The sequence below is a fragment of the Oncorhynchus mykiss genome, chromosome 16 (genome assembly GCF_057628025.1).
Source record: "Oncorhynchus mykiss isolate SJ-2025 chromosome 16, ASM5762802v1, whole genome shotgun sequence".
In the NCBI taxonomy this organism is placed as follows: Eukaryota; Metazoa; Chordata; class Actinopteri; order Salmoniformes; family Salmonidae; genus Oncorhynchus; species Oncorhynchus mykiss.
In genome coordinates, this window is record NC_143037.1 from 12088308 (window position 1) to 12105331 (window position 17024).

Genomic DNA, 17024 nt, shown 5'->3' on the forward strand with positions numbered 1-17024 from the left:
CACATTCCCAGTGGGTCAGAAGTTTACATACACTCAATTAGTATTTGGTAGCATTGCCTTTGAACTGTTTAACTTGGGTCAAACGTTTTGGGTAGCTTTCCACCAGCTTCCCACAATAAGTGGGGTGAATTGTGGCCAATTCCTCCCGACAGAGCTGGTGTAACCGAGTCAGGTTTGTCGGCCTCCTTGCTCGCACACGCTTTCTCAGTTCTGCCCACAACTTCTTTCGGATTGAGGTCAGGCCACTCCAATACCTTGACCTTGTTGTCCTTAAGCCATTTTGCCACAACTTTGGAAGTATGCTTGGGGTCATTGTCCATTTGGAAGACCCATTTGCGACCAAGCTTTAACTTCCTGACTGATGTCTTGAGTTGCTTCAATATATCCACATAATCTTCCTGCCTCAGGATGCCATCTATTTTTGTGAAGTGCACCAGTCTGTCCTGCAGCAAAGCACCCCCACAACATGCTGCCACCCCCGTGATTCACGGTTGGGATGGTGTTCTTCGGCTTGCAAGTCTCCCCCTTTCTCCTCCAAACATAACGATGGTCATTATGGCCAAACAGTTCTATTTTTGTTTCATCAGACCAGAGGACACTTCTCCAAAAAGTACAATCTTTGTCCCCATGTGCAGTTACAAAACGAAAGTCTGGCTATTTTATGGTGGTTGTGGAGCAGTGGCTTCTTCCTTGCTGAACGGCCTTTCAGGTTATGTCGATATAGGACTCGTTTTACTGTGGATATAGATACTTTTGTACCGGTTTCCTCCAGCATCTTCACAAGGATCTTTGCTGTTGTTCTGGGAATTATTTGCACTTTTCACACCAAAGGACGTTCATCTCTAGGAGAGAGAACTCATCTCCTTCCTGAGCGGTATGACGGCTGCGTGGTCCCAATAATTTTGCACGCCCAATTTTTCAGTTTTTGATTTGTTAAAAAAGTTTGAAATATCCAATAAATGTCGTTCCACTTCATGATTGTGTCCCACTTGTTGATTCTTCACAAAAAAATACAGTTTTATATCTTTATGTTTGAAGCCTGAAATGTGGCAAAAGGTCGCAAAGTTCAAGGGGGCCGAATACTTTCGCAAGGCACTGTATGTGTGTCTTTTTAAAAAAAGCGTATGTTCCATGGTTTAGGAAGCCTAACCTAGAGCATACTGCTGAGCCAAACTGGATCTGTGTTAATGCAGATTGAATGTGTTTATCAGACTAATGTTGGATATGATAATCTGACTATAATGGAATGGCTTAACACTCAAATGATGAATATGATAAAGCAGAACAGTGGTTAGAATAATGGCTTATATTAAGGGCAGAACACAGAGTAACACATGCTCCGTCTGTGGTCTAGGTGAGATTCTCTGCCACAATGCCCCCGTACCGGATGTTTGCCATTACCAGTATTAATGGGGCAAGCTGCTTAACGGTGATATAGTGGACAGAGGTCACACCCTGGACCTGCGGTTTATTTCCTCATAATGATAATTGTCTGTGTGCATGTATGCGCATATGTCCCGTGTGTGTGTCCACTACCTTGGGATGCAGACATCATACAGTGAGATTTGATTTCAGAAAGATAGATGAAGATCTATATATCTGCAGGAGTGCCCATGAGGTCTGGGGAGTTGATTTGGGATGGGGCAAGATTGTTGTGCCCTGTCCAAAAACAACCGTACACCAGATAGGTGATTGACACATCTGATCCCTTATGACACATTGTTGTTCTTCATGCTTCCAGATGAATCAAAAACAACGAGAAAAAAACACACACAGGCCCATGCAGATGTGTCAGTGTGGACTGGGGGGGGGGGGGGGGGGGGGGTCACTGCACAGCTCAAAGAGTTAATGCCTATTACCCCTACATGCAGATGGACCTGTCTGAGCCCTGTCAGTGTGTGTGTGTGTGTGTGTGTGTGTCTGTCTGTGTGTGTCTGTAGTGTTCTGCATTGTCTAGGAATGTGTTGGTTTATTCACTCAGGGTGATGCATCTGAACCAGGATATGTCAAAGCTGTATCCATTCCATCAATTCTCCAACTCTCTCGTTCTCTCAAACAAACACGCGCAACTAGAAATGTCTTAGCTATTGGTCACAGTCTGTCAGATCCACTGTGGAGTCTAAAGCAGACTGCTGGATCTATAATAGAACTATGACACCAGGTAGGTGTGGTTCTACTTGACCCACACAAGGAGACACACAAAGGTACGCTGGTATCAATGTTCTGTCCTTATGAGCTGTATAGCAGGCTGGTTCTATACTCAATACACATCTATTGTCCCCAATCTCCCCATGGAGAAATATTAACCATACAGAAACATTTAAACTGGAGGCCAAATATGAGGAGGAGAAGAGAGGGGGAGGAGAGGAGTAGAGAAGGGGAGGAGGAGCAAAGGGAAGGAGAGGAGTTGCCTGATGATTCTCACTGAATTTAATAAAAAACAAAAAAAGTGAGTAGGCATTGTGGTCTGAAGCCAAAAAATAAAGTAAATTCACGAGCACAATGCGCTACTTTACCCAACCAAGGTTTTCCAGCACACTGCTTTGACCCACTACAGTAGCTATGTTGGTCTAGTGCACTTCCAACGTTGTGTAGGCAGGATGCTTATGATTCAAACCTTCTCAAAACAGCCTAATTCATAGTCTTTGAGGAGGCTCTCCCACAATGTCATTTGTACCGCACACAAGGTAATGTGTTGCATTTCTGTATGGACCTCGCTTTGTGCACGGGGGCACTGTCATGCTGAAAACGGGAAAGAGCCTTGCCCAAACTGTTGCCACAAAGTTGGAAGCACAGAATCGTCTAGAATGTCATTCATTGTATGTTGTGGTGTTAACATTTCCCTTCACTAGAAAGAAGGGGCCTAGCCCGAACCATGAAAAACAGTTCCAGACCATGATTCCTACTCCACCAAGCTTAACAGTTGGCACTATGCATTCGGTTAGGTAGCGTTCTCCTGGCATCCGCCAAACCCAAATTAGTCCCGTCACACTGCCAGATGGTGAAGTATGATTCATCGTTCCAGAGAACGCAGCGAGATTTACACCACTTCAGCCGTTGGTTGGCATTGCGCATTGTGATCTTAGGCTTGTGTTTGGCTGCTCTGCCAAGTTTTAAACCAATTTCAAACTCCCAATGAACAGTAATTGTGCTGACTTTGCTTCCAGAGGCAGTTTGGAAGTCAGTAGTGAGTGTTGCAACTGAGGACAGAATTTTTTACGCACTACGCGCTTCAGTGGTCCCGTTCTTTGAGCTTGTGTTGCCTACCACTTCGTGGCTGAGCCGTTGTTGCTCCTAGACGTTTTCACTTCAAAATAACAGTACTTACAGTTAATCGGGGCAGCACTAGCAGGGCAGAAATTTGACGAACTGACTTGTTGGAAAGGTGTCATCCTTTGAAGGTGCCATGTTGAAAGTCACTGAGCTCTTCAGTAAGTAACTCATTTTACTGACAATATTTGTCTATGGAGATTGCATGGCTGTGTGCTCGATTTTCTACACCTGTCAGCAACGGGTGTGGCTGAAATAGCCAAATCCACTAGCTTGAAGGGGTGTCCACATACTTTTGTATATAAAGTGTACGTCAACTTGACACTATTGAAATGGACAGTCTGGTGACGACAGTTACAAAATGTGTTTGTTCATTTACTCTGTTTATTTCGCTTGCTTGTCTGTCTAAAACAGTTGTGTTGGAAACAAGTTAGCAAGCATGGATGACAGTCTTCTGACTGCACACAGGTCGTGTAAGCAATTAACATAGTGATGTTTTATCTGGGTGCTTCGTGTTTAACCCACAGCCCTGCTACTTTTTACTGGGTGGATGGCGACTTCAGGAACACATTAATAAGTAACTTGACACTGTACTGATCAGTCAGTGTAAAATTGGATTATAATGACAAGAAAATGTCATTGACAGAGGAAGGAGTGTACTGAATTCTCACATAAATTAAGGGATATAATTTGCTCTGTGTTTTCCAACAGCGACACGTCTCATCTGGTGTGTGTATTATACATTAGCAGCGTTGCAGTTTTTCTAAAGTTCCCAAAGTTTGGTGTTTCTAACTGGCTCTGATAGCTGCCAAGGACGTCCGCTAGTTTATTTGTTTGTGCCCGGATTACGCAGAAGTGTGTCCAGGTCAGCAGTTAACACATTACTTCAGCCATATGAAAAACCTTCCATAGTAAAAATCCAGCTACCTTTTGCTTCTCACCTTACTGGTGTTAGCTGCTACTATTGAGTAGAAACCGAGTTGCACCCGGTTTTAGAACTTGGCTGAAAAGATTTTAGCATTGTCAGAAATGCTACATAAAAAGGTAGCACAACAATGGTTTGTATTGGGCAGAAATGTGCACGTGAAAGCCGTACATCGTGATTTTTTAAAAATGATATAAAAAATAAAACCTGTGCACCTACAAACTTAAGTCCAAAACGAAAGGTCACTTTATGGATGCTGTAGCCTTGTTAAAAATCCGACGTTTAGAATTTGAGCAAAACTATTTGACGACCCTAATGCTAGCGACCCTGTAAAAAAACTAAATAGTTATCGGTAACGCTGGGACAGATCATTACGAGAGGCGGGGAGTGTGTTGCATACCTCCAATTATGTTAATTTGTGAATTTTCAGCGACATGTGTCATTGGCTTAGATATGACGGTAGAAAAATTTGAACTCAACACGGAGCTTCAACCGGCGTTACTATAATTAATCTCTCTCTACATACATTCAGTCAGACTGCCCTCGTAGAAGTCCTTTGTACTTAATAAATCATCAGTAATTGGACCAATCAGAGTATCAAAGCCAATAACTATTTCCTAAACGCTGCTTTACTCACCTGTTCAGGCTCTGGGCCAACCCATCGGTTTCTGGGACCAATCAGAACGGTTTGAATGTGTTCACATTCGAGAAGTCTTCAGGGAGGAGATCAAATCCAGCCTCACAGTGGAAAATAAACATTAGTGGGCCTGGTGTTTGGCAGGAGCAATGTGGATGAGTACCCACTCAATTAAAAACAAACACCCATCACACACCCAAAAGCATAAACACTCACCTATTAACACAAAACTAAGATTATAAATAGATTATATGTCCCAAATAAGTCCTCTTCTGTGTGTATGTTTGGGTAAGTTGAACTGGGCAGATGTTTACTCTAATTAAATAATTATCCAGTAATATGGTGAACATCACATTAACAAGGTTGTTTTTAATGACTGTGTGGACAAAAACACAAACAGCTGGAGGAACACACTCAAATAGGCAGGACAAACTGAGGAGAGAGAGAGGACAGGACAAACTTGAGGAAAGAGAGAGGACAGGACAAACTGAGGAAAGAGAGAGGACAGGAGAAACTGAGGAAACAGAGAGGACAGGAGAAACTGAGGAAACAGAGGACAGGAGAAAAAGGAAAGGGAAGAGAGAAGGAGGGAGTTGTGAGTCATGTTTACAAACAGCTGGAGGAACACACTCAAATAGGCAGGACAAACTGAGGAGAGAGAGAGGACAGGACAAACTTGAGGAGAGAGAGAGGACAGGACAAACTTGAGGAAAGAGAGAGGACAGGACAAACTTGAGGAAAGAGAGAGGACAGGACAAATTGAGGAAAGAGAGAGGACAGGACAAATTGAGGAGAGAGAGGACAGGACAAATTGAGGAGAGAGAGGACAGGACAAACTGAGGAAAGAGAGGACAGGACAAACTGAGGAAAGAGAGAGGACAGGACAAACTGAGGAGAGAGAGAGGACAGGACAAACTGAGGAAAGAGAGGACAGGACAAACTGAGGAAAGAGAGGACAGGACAAACTGAGGAAAGAGAGGACAGGACAAACTGAGGAAAGAGAGGACAGGACAAACTGAGGAAAGAGAGAGGACAGGACAAACTGAGGAAAGAGAGAGGACAGGACAAACTGAGGAAAGAGAGAGGACAGGACAAACTGAGGAGAGAGAGAGGACAGGACAAATTGAGGAAAGAGAGAGGACAAGACAAACTGAGGAAAGAGAGAGGACAGGACAAATTGAGGAGAGAGAGAGGACAGGACAAATTGAGGAGAGAGAGAGGACAGGACAAACTGAGGAAAGAGAGAGGACAGGACGAATTGAGGAAAGAGAGAGGACAGGACAAATTGAGGAGAGAGAGAGGACAGGACAAACTGAGGAAACAGAGAGGACAGGACAAACTGAGGAAAGAGAGGACAGGACAGAGGAAAGAGAGGACAGGACAAACTGAGGAAAGAGAGGGGACAGGACAAACTGAGGAAAGAGAGAGGACAGGACAAACTGAGGAAAGAGAGAGGACAGGACAAATTGAGGAAAGAGAGGACAGGACAAATTGAGGAGAGAGAGGACAGGACAAACTGAGGAAACAGAGAGGACAGGAGAAACTGAGGAAAGAGAGAGGACAGGACAAACTGAGGAAAGAGAGAGGACAGGACAAATTGAGGAAAGAGAGAGGACAGGACAAATTGAGGAAAGAGAGAGGACAGGACAAATTGAGGAAAGAGAGAGGACAGCACAAATTGAGGAAAGAGAGGGGACAGGACAAACTGAGGAGAGAGAGAGGACAGGACAAACTGAGGAAAGAGAGGGGACAGGACAAACTGAGGAAAGAGAGGGGACAGGACAAACTGAGGAAACAGAGAGGACAGGAGAAACGGAGGAAACAGAGAGGACAGGAGAAACTGAGGAAACAGAGAGGACAGGAGAAACTGAGGAAACAGAGGACAGGAGAAAAAGGAAAGGGAAGAGAGAAGGAGGGAGTTGTGAGTCATGTTTACTGTTAAAAAAAAAAATTATATATATATATATATATATATCTCTCTCTCTCTCTCTACTTCACTTGCTTTGGCAATGTAAACATGCTTTTCCCATGCCAATAAAGCCCTCCAATAGAATTGAATTGAAAACAAGGAGGGTCGGAAGAAAAATGGACAGAGATAGGAAGAGGAGGAAGGGACAGAGGGCACAGGAGTAAGGTAGGAGGGAGGCAGCAGTAGGGGAGGGGCATGGCGTGTCTTTGTGCGGATAATAATCTGCTCTAATCCAGAGCGTGTTAACCCATCTGAGCAGTCAAAGCAGATTATCCCTCTAACAATGGCCTGACCTCATCTGCTAAATGACTCCACTAGAAATCATATGCTGTCACACACACACACACTTTTACTATCTATATGCAGAATCGTCCACAAAACAAAAGAATCGCAGGACAATGTCCAGTCACACCTCTGCCCTAGGAGAGGAGCTGGTGTGTGTTACCATGAGTAACAGATGAATAAAAAATAAATATTTTCTAACTGAAGATCCTCTGACCCCGGGAGATAAGAGTAACCCATCACAAAATTAAACAACTCCCCCACAAAAAACACACAAACGGCCCATAATCCCCTAATCCAGCTCAGATTAAGAACACCTTAAAGATGTGATTTCAATTGGAGATTATGGTGAAATGATGATTGAGAAACAGAGGGTATGGGGGGGTCTGCAGTTTGATTCTCCCTGAAGTGTACACTCCATTCATTGTCCCTCCATGAGGAGGCATGAGTGTCCACTTCCAGAGAAATAAGTGAATAATAAATAGGGTAAGGCATACACACTACCCAGAGACTGTGGCCACTGGTCCTTGGCAGGTATTTTATTTCATATATAGACGCTTTCTGTAATCAAATGTGAGTGCAACCAAACAGCAAAAACAAAACATTACCGATGTAGTCCGAACCAGGAACACAGGGTCAACACTGGGGACTCTACCTGGGTTAAAAAGGTACATGCCACAGTCTGACTTCGTCATACAGTGAGGGCAGCACTCTGCTTTAAAGAAAACAGCAACAGATTATTGAGTGTCCGTTTTGGCAGATTTTAATTGTGTAACCAGGAAGTTGCCCTGCAGTGTATGGTTATGTCACATTGCGGGGTGCACTTTTAAAACTAGAAGCCTGGGGGCCAACTGAGTCTACCAGAGGGTATGTCGTCACAAAGCAGGATCAAATTTTTAGGTAAAGTTCCTAAATATTCTCAAAATCCATATTTCCTAGTTTTAAAAAAGCGACATTTGAATTCAGCTTTTGTAATAATTTGTGAAATAAAACGGCTATGTGTGACTGTTGATCAAAGTGACTAGGTTAACCATTGATCCTGCTTCGATCAGGGGGCAGGGCTGGGAGGTGGTGAGAGAGCGGGATCTAGGAGAGGTCTGTTTTAGACAATGTAGGTCCAACAGTGACACCCTACCCTACTCCCTCCCTCCCTCAGTCCAGCCAGTGACATCACACAGGATGAGCTCTTCACACAAAACCCACCCCCTCAGAATCCACCATTGTGAGCCCATTCCCACCTGAGAGAAGAGAGATTTATAGTCCTCTGCTGAATCCCAAACCAGTCCCTTGCGTCTACCAACTCACTGAGGTCACACTTGCTGACAAAACAGAGGCTGATTTTCAGCACAACGAAGTGATCAATGAACCCCAACTTTGGGACACACATGACTTGCATGATGCAATTCACGTTCATAAATTAAATGTGCATGAAATCCTAATTGAGAAATGTCCCATTGTTTCAATATAGTGTAAATCGTAGTAAATTGAACATTTCATTTGGAAGGAATTATAATTCATTATGTCAGAACAAATGTGTGACAAATTGTGAAAATACGTGCCTAATTATGAATTTACACAAACTCCAAAACATGTTGTGTTGGGTGTCGGTATACTAGTTTTCTGTGAAGTATCAAGGTGTAACAGAGGGTCGAATTAGCCCCTAATCCCACAATATTTTCACTCCCTCAGCTTTGGGAAACTTGTGCACATGGCTGGCACGAACACGCAAATCTAGGGCCGAGGGGGAAGGAACTGGTTTTGGATTCAGCACTCCACTTTCTCCTCCTTCCTTTATCTGACAGCAAACAAACGGAAAAAAACATCACAAATCTCCATCCATCAGCAGGAGCCAATCAGAGGCAGTCAGGTGGGATCAGTTTTAACCAATAACTGTCCAGTAGCGGTGGAGTTTTGCAGAGGGGGTCGTGAGGGGTTGGATAACCATCAACATGTAGCACGTGGACCTTCCTCTGAGTGTGTGTGTGTGTGTGTGTGTGTGTAGGTGGTACATGCATGTGCAGGGTGTGGTGTGTAAGGTTGAAGGATGTGTGTGTGTTCGGGTCCAAGACAAGAGCCAGATTGAACCAGTCTGGTTCCTGGTCCCCCACCTCAAAGCTTTCTTTCACACACACAAACAAATACACCTCAGGTCCTCATGTCCGTGTGTAGTCGGGTGATCAATGTCAACAACATCAAAAAAATAAAATAAAACACCAGAAAACCTGGAAGGTAAAAATCATCTTCTACCATCCTGACGTTTCATCAGTCCTTAAAACCGCAACACCTCCAAAAACACACTCCTCCCAGGTAACAGCAGAGCGTGTGTGTGTGGGTTCGTCCTCACACACATGCACGTCGTCCACTGGGCGTGTGGAGGAGGCAACTCCCCCTCTGGGTGGCTAGACCAATCACAGGAGGAGACCGGGGTCGCCGTTACCACGACTACCAGTGGTCCTCCAGATCACACTGAGAGAAAGAGAGAGGACAGAGAGAAGGTGTTTATGAGGTGGCATAGGAAATACAATATAAATCTGATGTTATTTACGTACTGATGTTGAGAAGTGTGTGTGGATCCCAGGCTAAGAATGTGAGGGGTCGATATGTGGGATGAGTCCATCTTGGACTCTGACGGTAGACTACTGAAAGGCCGGCTGTGTCTCAATTCTTATACTAGGCTACATACATCCCATTTAATAGGATTTGTGTCAGGAATATAACATTTGTACTGAGTATGCTAGAAATGCCAGGATGCCTATGTAATAGGAATTCACTGTACACTATTCAGCACGTGAAGAGCCATTTCAGACCCACAATGGAATGTTTACAGGAAAAAGTGTTTCTATACCAGAACAGAAAGACTGTCAGACACCGACCAAATCTGACAGACAAGAGACAAACCAAATCAGATACAGATCTTAGTATGATTATTAAATCAAATCACTTTTATTATTTTATTTGTTCACAAATCGCTGTATGGAACAGATTCAGCACCACCCCCCCCCCCCCCCCCCCCATCGCCTTTTTACAAGTGAGAACCGGCAAAATGTCCTCAGTTCTCTCGATTTTAGTTGGTTTACTGTTGTTGTGAGGACTTCTGGTACTCGGACGTATAGTGAAACACACAAACCATCATTTTGTGCCGTGTATTTATCTCAGAATATGGCACTTAGTATATCAGGGCAACAACTCAGTATTTAGAAATACAACAATGATAGGGGACAAAGCTTTTGAAAAGCAAGTATTTCCAAAAAACTTCTGTATTTTAAACTTTGCATTCTTTTAGAACATTGTATTTTTCCTGAATTTTGAAGTAGAACAGGACCTTAAAGTACTGAAGTGGACACACACACACACACACACCTCAACACACATTCTAGCAAACACACACACTGGCACGCACAGACTCTCTCTCACGCATGGCCGACCAGACAGGCAGGCAAGACAGACACAGACAGGTGGTTTATGGGAACCTGTGCTTTTATAACGCCAGTCCAGTAGAGGAGAGAACTCCTCTCACTCAGTCGGGTAGAGGTCCATACATGATCGGCCCCTAGACTTAGACCACTCATCTTTCCATCTGTCCCCTTATGGTGTCTGAGAGCGTGGACGGGGGGAGGGGGCCTGGTTGGACGAACTTTTTCGGAGCCGCCGGAGGATATGGTTGGTTGATGTCTGCCAGAGCTGCTAGAGGGGCCATGTCTTTGGTCCTCTCTGCGTCGGGGTGGGGGGGTTCTGGTGTCTCGACGACGGCGGTGAAGGTGGGGGAGAGAGAGGGGGAGTCAGGGAGGTCATCTGCAGTAAAGGAGGAGGATTCCTCACGTGTGGGCTGTATTTTCCCCAGGCAGATGGTAGACAGCGAGAGCTTTACTCCAGCACTGAGCGATACTGCCCCCGGTGGTGCAGGTGGAAATGACACGCACTTACGCACGCACACAAACGCTTCTCACACCATACTAGCCCTACCCCTGTGGCCAGCTACCCGTAGTGACATCGTCTTTGTCCAGTGAGGAGAGGAGAAGCCACCAGTGCCTTCCAATCCCCCACTACGAGTCCCAATTCCCAAAACACAGACACAGTAAAGACAGTCTAGACTACGCCATATAGCTAGTTCCTGTTCTTAAGACGTCCTGGACTTTAGTGGGATTTTCTAAAAAGGTTGGGACATGGCAGGAACATCAGGGAGCAGTTTTCATGTCATGTGAAACAAAGTCTCGACTCTGGATCAAATACTCCATTTTGATCACGCTTGGTAATCGAAGGTCCTCGAAGCCCATTCACACCCCGGCCCAGAGGGTGGCGCTGTTGTGACTGGGCTGGAGTGGATCATTGTGGAAGTGGGAGGTCAGCGGTCAAAGGAGAGTTACTCACCCCTTCCTCTTCTCTGTGTGGGTTCAGCCTGCTGTACACCGCCTCAATCACACTGCGCCTGAATACACACAGAGATTATACATTATAGTTTGTGTGCATTAGTGAAGATTGATCTGAAAAGAAAATGGACAATGAAGTACATTTCTTCAGTGTGAGTGTGTGTTCATAGTATTTACTTGCTGGCCAGGCCTCCTCCAGGAGGTAGGTTGGGGATGTTCTCAGAGGCGATGTACCTCAGAACAGACACAAGGTCAGGAACCCCCTCTTCTCCACAGCCACCCAGCAAGTCTATGGACAGACACAGGGTTAAAGTGGAAACAGAAAGATGGACGGCTGGGTGCCTTTGAACAGATTCTACATGTTGAATCGGCGCAAACAGCTCGTGGCTCGCTAAAACACACTGCAGTGACAGCTAGCGATAGGGCGGCTGGCTAAAACACACTGCAGCGACAGCTAGCGATAGGGCGGCTCGCTAAAACACACTGCAGCGACAGCTAGCGATAGGGCGGCTGGCTAAAACACACTGCAGCGACAGCTGGCGATAGGGCGGCTGGCTAAAACACACTGCAGAGACAGCTAGCGATAGGGCGGCTGGCTAAAACACACTGCAGCGACAGCTAGAGATAGGGCGGCTCACTAAAACACACTGCAGAGACAGCTAGCGATAGGGCGGCTGGCTAAAACACACTGCAGAGACAGCTGGCAATAGGGCGGCTCACTAAAACACACTGCAGAGACAGCTAGCGATAGGGCGGCTGGCTAAAACACACTGCACCGACAGCTAGCGATAGGGCGGCTGGCTAAAACACACTGCAGCGACAGCTAGCGATAGGGCGGCTGGCTAAAACACACTGCAGCGACAGCTAGCGATAGGGCGGCTGGCTAAAACACACTGCAGCGACAGCTAGCGATAGGACGGCTCACTAAAACACACTGCAGAGACAGCTAGCGATAGGGCGGCTGGCTAAAACACACTGCAGCGACAGATAGCGATAGGGCGGCTCGCTAAAACACACTGCAGAGACAGCTAGCGATAGGGCGGCTGGCTAAAACACACTGCAGCGACAGCTGGCGATAGGGCGGCTCGCTAAACCACACTGCAGCGACAGCTAGCGATAGGGCGGCTCGCTAAAACACACTGCAGAGACAGCTAGCGATAGGGCGGCTCACTAAAACACACTGCAGAGACAGCTAGCGATAGGGCGGCTCACTAAAACACACTGCAGAGACAGCTGGCGACAGGGCGGCCACTCTGCTTTTAGCTGTTCTTCGGTGCAGTGTGTCCAAGCTCTCAGAGAGGATGTGCGTGTTCTCACCCTCTACACGAGTCTCCAGGTATTTGTCCAGTTCCTCCTCTTTCTTCAGCGCTTGTTCAGACACCTTGGGAGCTCCCGGTAAAGTCACCAACACCACACTCATGTTATCCCTACTGCCCTGGACACACACACAGAGACAGAGGGTTGGAACGTCAAATAAAATCTTATAGGTCACGTGCTGATTGTACTGTGAAACGCTGACTTACAAGCCCTTAACCAACCATGCAGAAAAGAAATAAGAATTTTGAAAATATTTACGAAATAAAAAAGTAAGAATAAAATAACGAGGCTATATACAGGGGGTACTGAGTCAACGTACAGGGGTACTGGTTAGTCTAGCTAATTGAGGTAATATGTACAATCGAAGTCGGAAGTTGACATACACTTAGGTTAGAGTCATTACACCTTGTTTTTCAACCACTCCCATAAATGTCTTATTAACAAACTATAGTTTTGGAAAGTCTGTTAGGACATCTACACGTTTGAGATCTACTTGACACAAATAATTTTTCCAACAACTGTTTAGAGATTATTTCACTCATAATTCACTGCATCACAATTCCAGTGGGTCAGAAGATTACATACACTAAGTTGACTGTGCCTTTACACAGCTTGGAAAATTACAGAAAATGTCATGGCTTTAGAGGCTTCTGATTGGTTCAAATGATGTCAATTAGCCTATTGGAGGTGTACCTGTGGATGTATTTCAAGACCTACTTTCAAACTCCGTGGTTCTTTGCTTGACATCATGGGAAAATCAAAAGATATCAGCCAAGACCTCAGAAAAAAACATTGTAGACCTCCACAAGTCTGGTTCATCCTTGGGAGCAATTTCCAAACGCCTGAATGTACCACGTTCATCTGTACAAACTACAGTAAGCAAGTATAAACACCAAGGGACCACGCAGCCATCATAGCGCTCAGGAAGGAGACGCGTTCTGTCTCCTACAGATGAACGGAGCTCATCCAGTTTATTCTCCAATGATTGCATGTTGGCCTATATGATGGAAGAGGCGGGTTACCCACTCGCCAAACAAATTCTCACAAGGTACCCGGATAAGTATCAGTGCTATCTCTTCATGCGAATGACGGGGATTTGGGCCTGGTCCAGCTGCAGTAGTAAATCCTTTGCGTCTGACTCACTAAAGAAAAACTCTTTGTCCAGTTCGAGGTGAGTAATCGCTGTTCTGATATCCAGATGCAGAAACATTGTGTGATGTGTACCTTGTGCAGGCAGGTGTCCACGACAGCGTTGCAGACTCTCTCCAGGTCGTCAAACACCTGTAGCCGGGACCTGACGAACTCGCACAGCTCCTCGTTAGACATCACATCCCAGATCCCATCACACGCGAGCACCACAAACTCATCCCCCTCAGCAGCACGCTCCAACACACACACCTGGGGGAGGAACACACACCTCAGCCTGAAAGATCACACACACACACACACACACACCTCAACAAGGACAAAGAACTATTAGCTGTTCCAATCAACATGCTACAGTAATAAAGGCTTTTTAAAAACACACCTCTGGCTCTGGGCTGACCAGCTGTTCTGTGGGACCCTTCCCATCCACACACTTGTAGTCATAATCCCCCAGGGCTCTGGACACAGCCAGGGAACCATTCACCCTCTGGATCATCACTGACCCCCCTGCATTCTGGATACGCTCCTTCTCTCTGGGGTTACACGGCTTGTGGTCCTAAAGGGGGGTCATATGTGCATCCCAAATAACTACTCATTACATGATCAAGATTAGAGATTCTGCACCTCACCTAGCTCAAACAGATCCCCTAAAAATACATGATTAATGTCACTATCGCTCAGTCCCTTCATCAATCCCACCCTCTCCTCTTACTCACCCTCAGTATTATACTCGTGTAGAAAATCCCCCCTTCCACCCACTCTCCCTTTGAGTGTGTGTATCCCAGTTTGTATGTATCCCAGTATGTATGTATCTATGCATGCATCCCAGTATGTATAGATATATTGTATAGTATTAGACCATTATAAATCTAGTGCAGGGTTCCCCAACCCTGTTTCCGGAGAGCTACTCTCCTGTAGGTTCACTCTAACCTGGTTAGGCACATCAACCAGCTAACTATTAGAGTCAGGTGCTCTAGATTAGAGTTTGAGTGATAACCTACAGGACGGTTGCTATCCAGGAATAGGGTTGGAGAGTCCTGGTCTAGTGCGTAGTATTGTACCTGTGTGGAGAATCCAACTCGCCCTTCTCGGCTCAGCACGGCCCGGGAGTCGCCACAGTTTATGAAGTAGAGGTGGGAGGGGCTTAGCAGCACACCCACTGCCGTGGAGCCGCTGCGATCCAACCCATGCCGCAGGTCCGAGAAGTTGCGCATGTACTCGTCGATCCTCAGGAAGCCGGCGCGGATCCCATCTTTCACGCCCTCCACTGAGCCCATACCCGGGGTGAACTCTGCCCCCCCTAACAGGATGTGCTCCAGCAGGTGGGCAGAGCAGTAGTTGGCGACGCGGGAGCCGGCGTGCCCGTCATAGACGGCGAAGAAGGACCAGTCGTTGAGGCCTTGGGGAAGGCCCACCATGGCAGTGTGGGCATCCTCCATCTCCACCCGCCAGCCCTGCATGCTACTCAGGCCATAGTGCAGCCCGTTGCCCTGGCCATGGGCCGTGTGCTTCTCGGTCTTAGGCTTGTCCAGGAACGCCCCCATACCTACACACTGCTGACAGACAGTACATAAGGTACATAATCAACATTGACATATTAACGTATGACTATGTTACCTTTAGGAAGTCTAGACACTTCTTTTATGTTCATGAGGTACAGGTTTTTGACTAACTTTTCCCACCAGTGCCACCATTTCCACTGGTGCTACCGGTGCCACCATTTCCACTGGCGCCACCATTTCCACTGGCGCCACCATTTCCACTGGTGCTACCATTTCCACTGGTGCTACCATTTCCACTGGTGCAACAGCAACTTTTTCCGGTTGACTGCCCGAGCACAAGGTTTGGACACACCAATTTATAATTAAGGTCCTATCAAATCTATTTTATTATCTTCCCGAGTCCATTCTTCCCCCCAAGAATGATGTTTCCCCAGTTTTTCACTAAAATATCTATTTTTTAATTAAATCACACTTTATTAGAAAAACAACCAAATTGGATGTTCTAAATCCGCAACAAAGCTTAAAACACACCCAGAGACCACTTTTGAGGTCTGGGAATTTTGGGTGTAGTTATCCTTTAATGCAACTGTGCACCAGCCAGAGACAGTTGTTTGGTTAGCGATGTTTCGGTAGTGCTCATATTGCAGAGTTTGCCAAACAAATGGCCACTGGATTGATACAAATAATATATCATAGTCATAGGCTACTTTGCAGTTAACATCTAATTGAGAAGGTTTATGGGAAATCATTTCAGTCTACCAGAAGACTGTTTTCATTAGCATCATCGCTAACGGCTAAACACACAGACGGCACATGAATGCCCCGTTTCAGAAAGTTACATGAAAATACAAATCACTGATGCATTATGATTACCTTGGGCTAATTAATGCATTTAGTTGATATCCTACTAATAAGTTCAATAAAAAAATATTGTTGAATTCCGTTTTAATGTCCGAAATCCATGATTCCGTCTGCGTTGTCCTGTGGCGATAATGACCTGACCTGTGTGGTTTATACAATCAATTTGACTTAGTTCCTAACAACAGTAATCATTTATTTGAACAGTAAAATCTATTGATACTTTGCGTAAATCAAGATGTAGCCTAGGCCTACTCACAATGCGTAAATCAAGATGTAGCCTAGGCCAACTCACAATGCAGGTGAATAGGCTGATTTCATGGGGCTACAGGCGAAAAACAATTTTCCCTTTCATTTGTGACTTATTTTATTGTTGTGATCAACATACGCATAGAAGAAGCAATGTCTTCTTTTGTACACAGTGAGAGAGAGAGAGAAGAGACGCGAGGGAGACTTAAGGCGTGCTTCCCAGCCGAAACAGTTCGGTGGAGTTCGTGGATATATTATGACGTTTTGGACTTTGAGGGATATTTTTGATTGTTCGGACACACCAAAAATATTCTGGAGGCAAACCGAAGTTCTGAGGCTAAATATACGCCCCTTCGTGGGTGATTGGTCGACAGTAAGGATTATTCAATAAAGTGTGTTATCATTCAGCGAGAGACGACTCATTTTCATGCACGTTTTTTCATGGCGAAATATCTAACTAAAATGTTTGGTGTGGTGTCAAATTGCACGACTAAAATGTCCT

General features: G+C 45.5%; 1 protein-coding gene across 2 annotated transcripts in view; it reads right to left on the reverse strand.

Annotated features, from left to right (window-relative positions):
* Positions 1-7599: 7599 nt before the first annotated feature.
* LOC110491385 (protein phosphatase 1B) overlaps positions 7600-17024 on the reverse strand; it is a 28103-nt gene continuing 18678 nt past the window's right edge. The window contains exons 2-8 of one of the 2 annotated variants that reach the window (XM_021564788.3): positions 14975-15466; positions 14296-14469; positions 13992-14165; positions 12768-12885; positions 11628-11739; positions 11452-11509; positions 7600-9549 (exon numbers count right to left, since the gene is read on the reverse strand). In XM_021564788.3, the coding sequence (XP_021420463.1) occupies positions 9526-9549; positions 11452-11509; positions 11628-11739; positions 12768-12885; positions 13992-14165; positions 14296-14469; positions 14975-15457 (1143 nt within the window). In that variant the 5' untranslated portion in view covers positions 15458-15466 and the 3' untranslated portion in view covers positions 7600-9525. Of the gene's footprint in view, positions 9550-11451; positions 11510-11627; positions 11740-12767; positions 12886-13991; positions 14166-14295; positions 14470-14974; positions 15470-17024 lie in introns of both variants that reach the window. The other variant, XM_021564789.3, reaches the window with a different exon arrangement.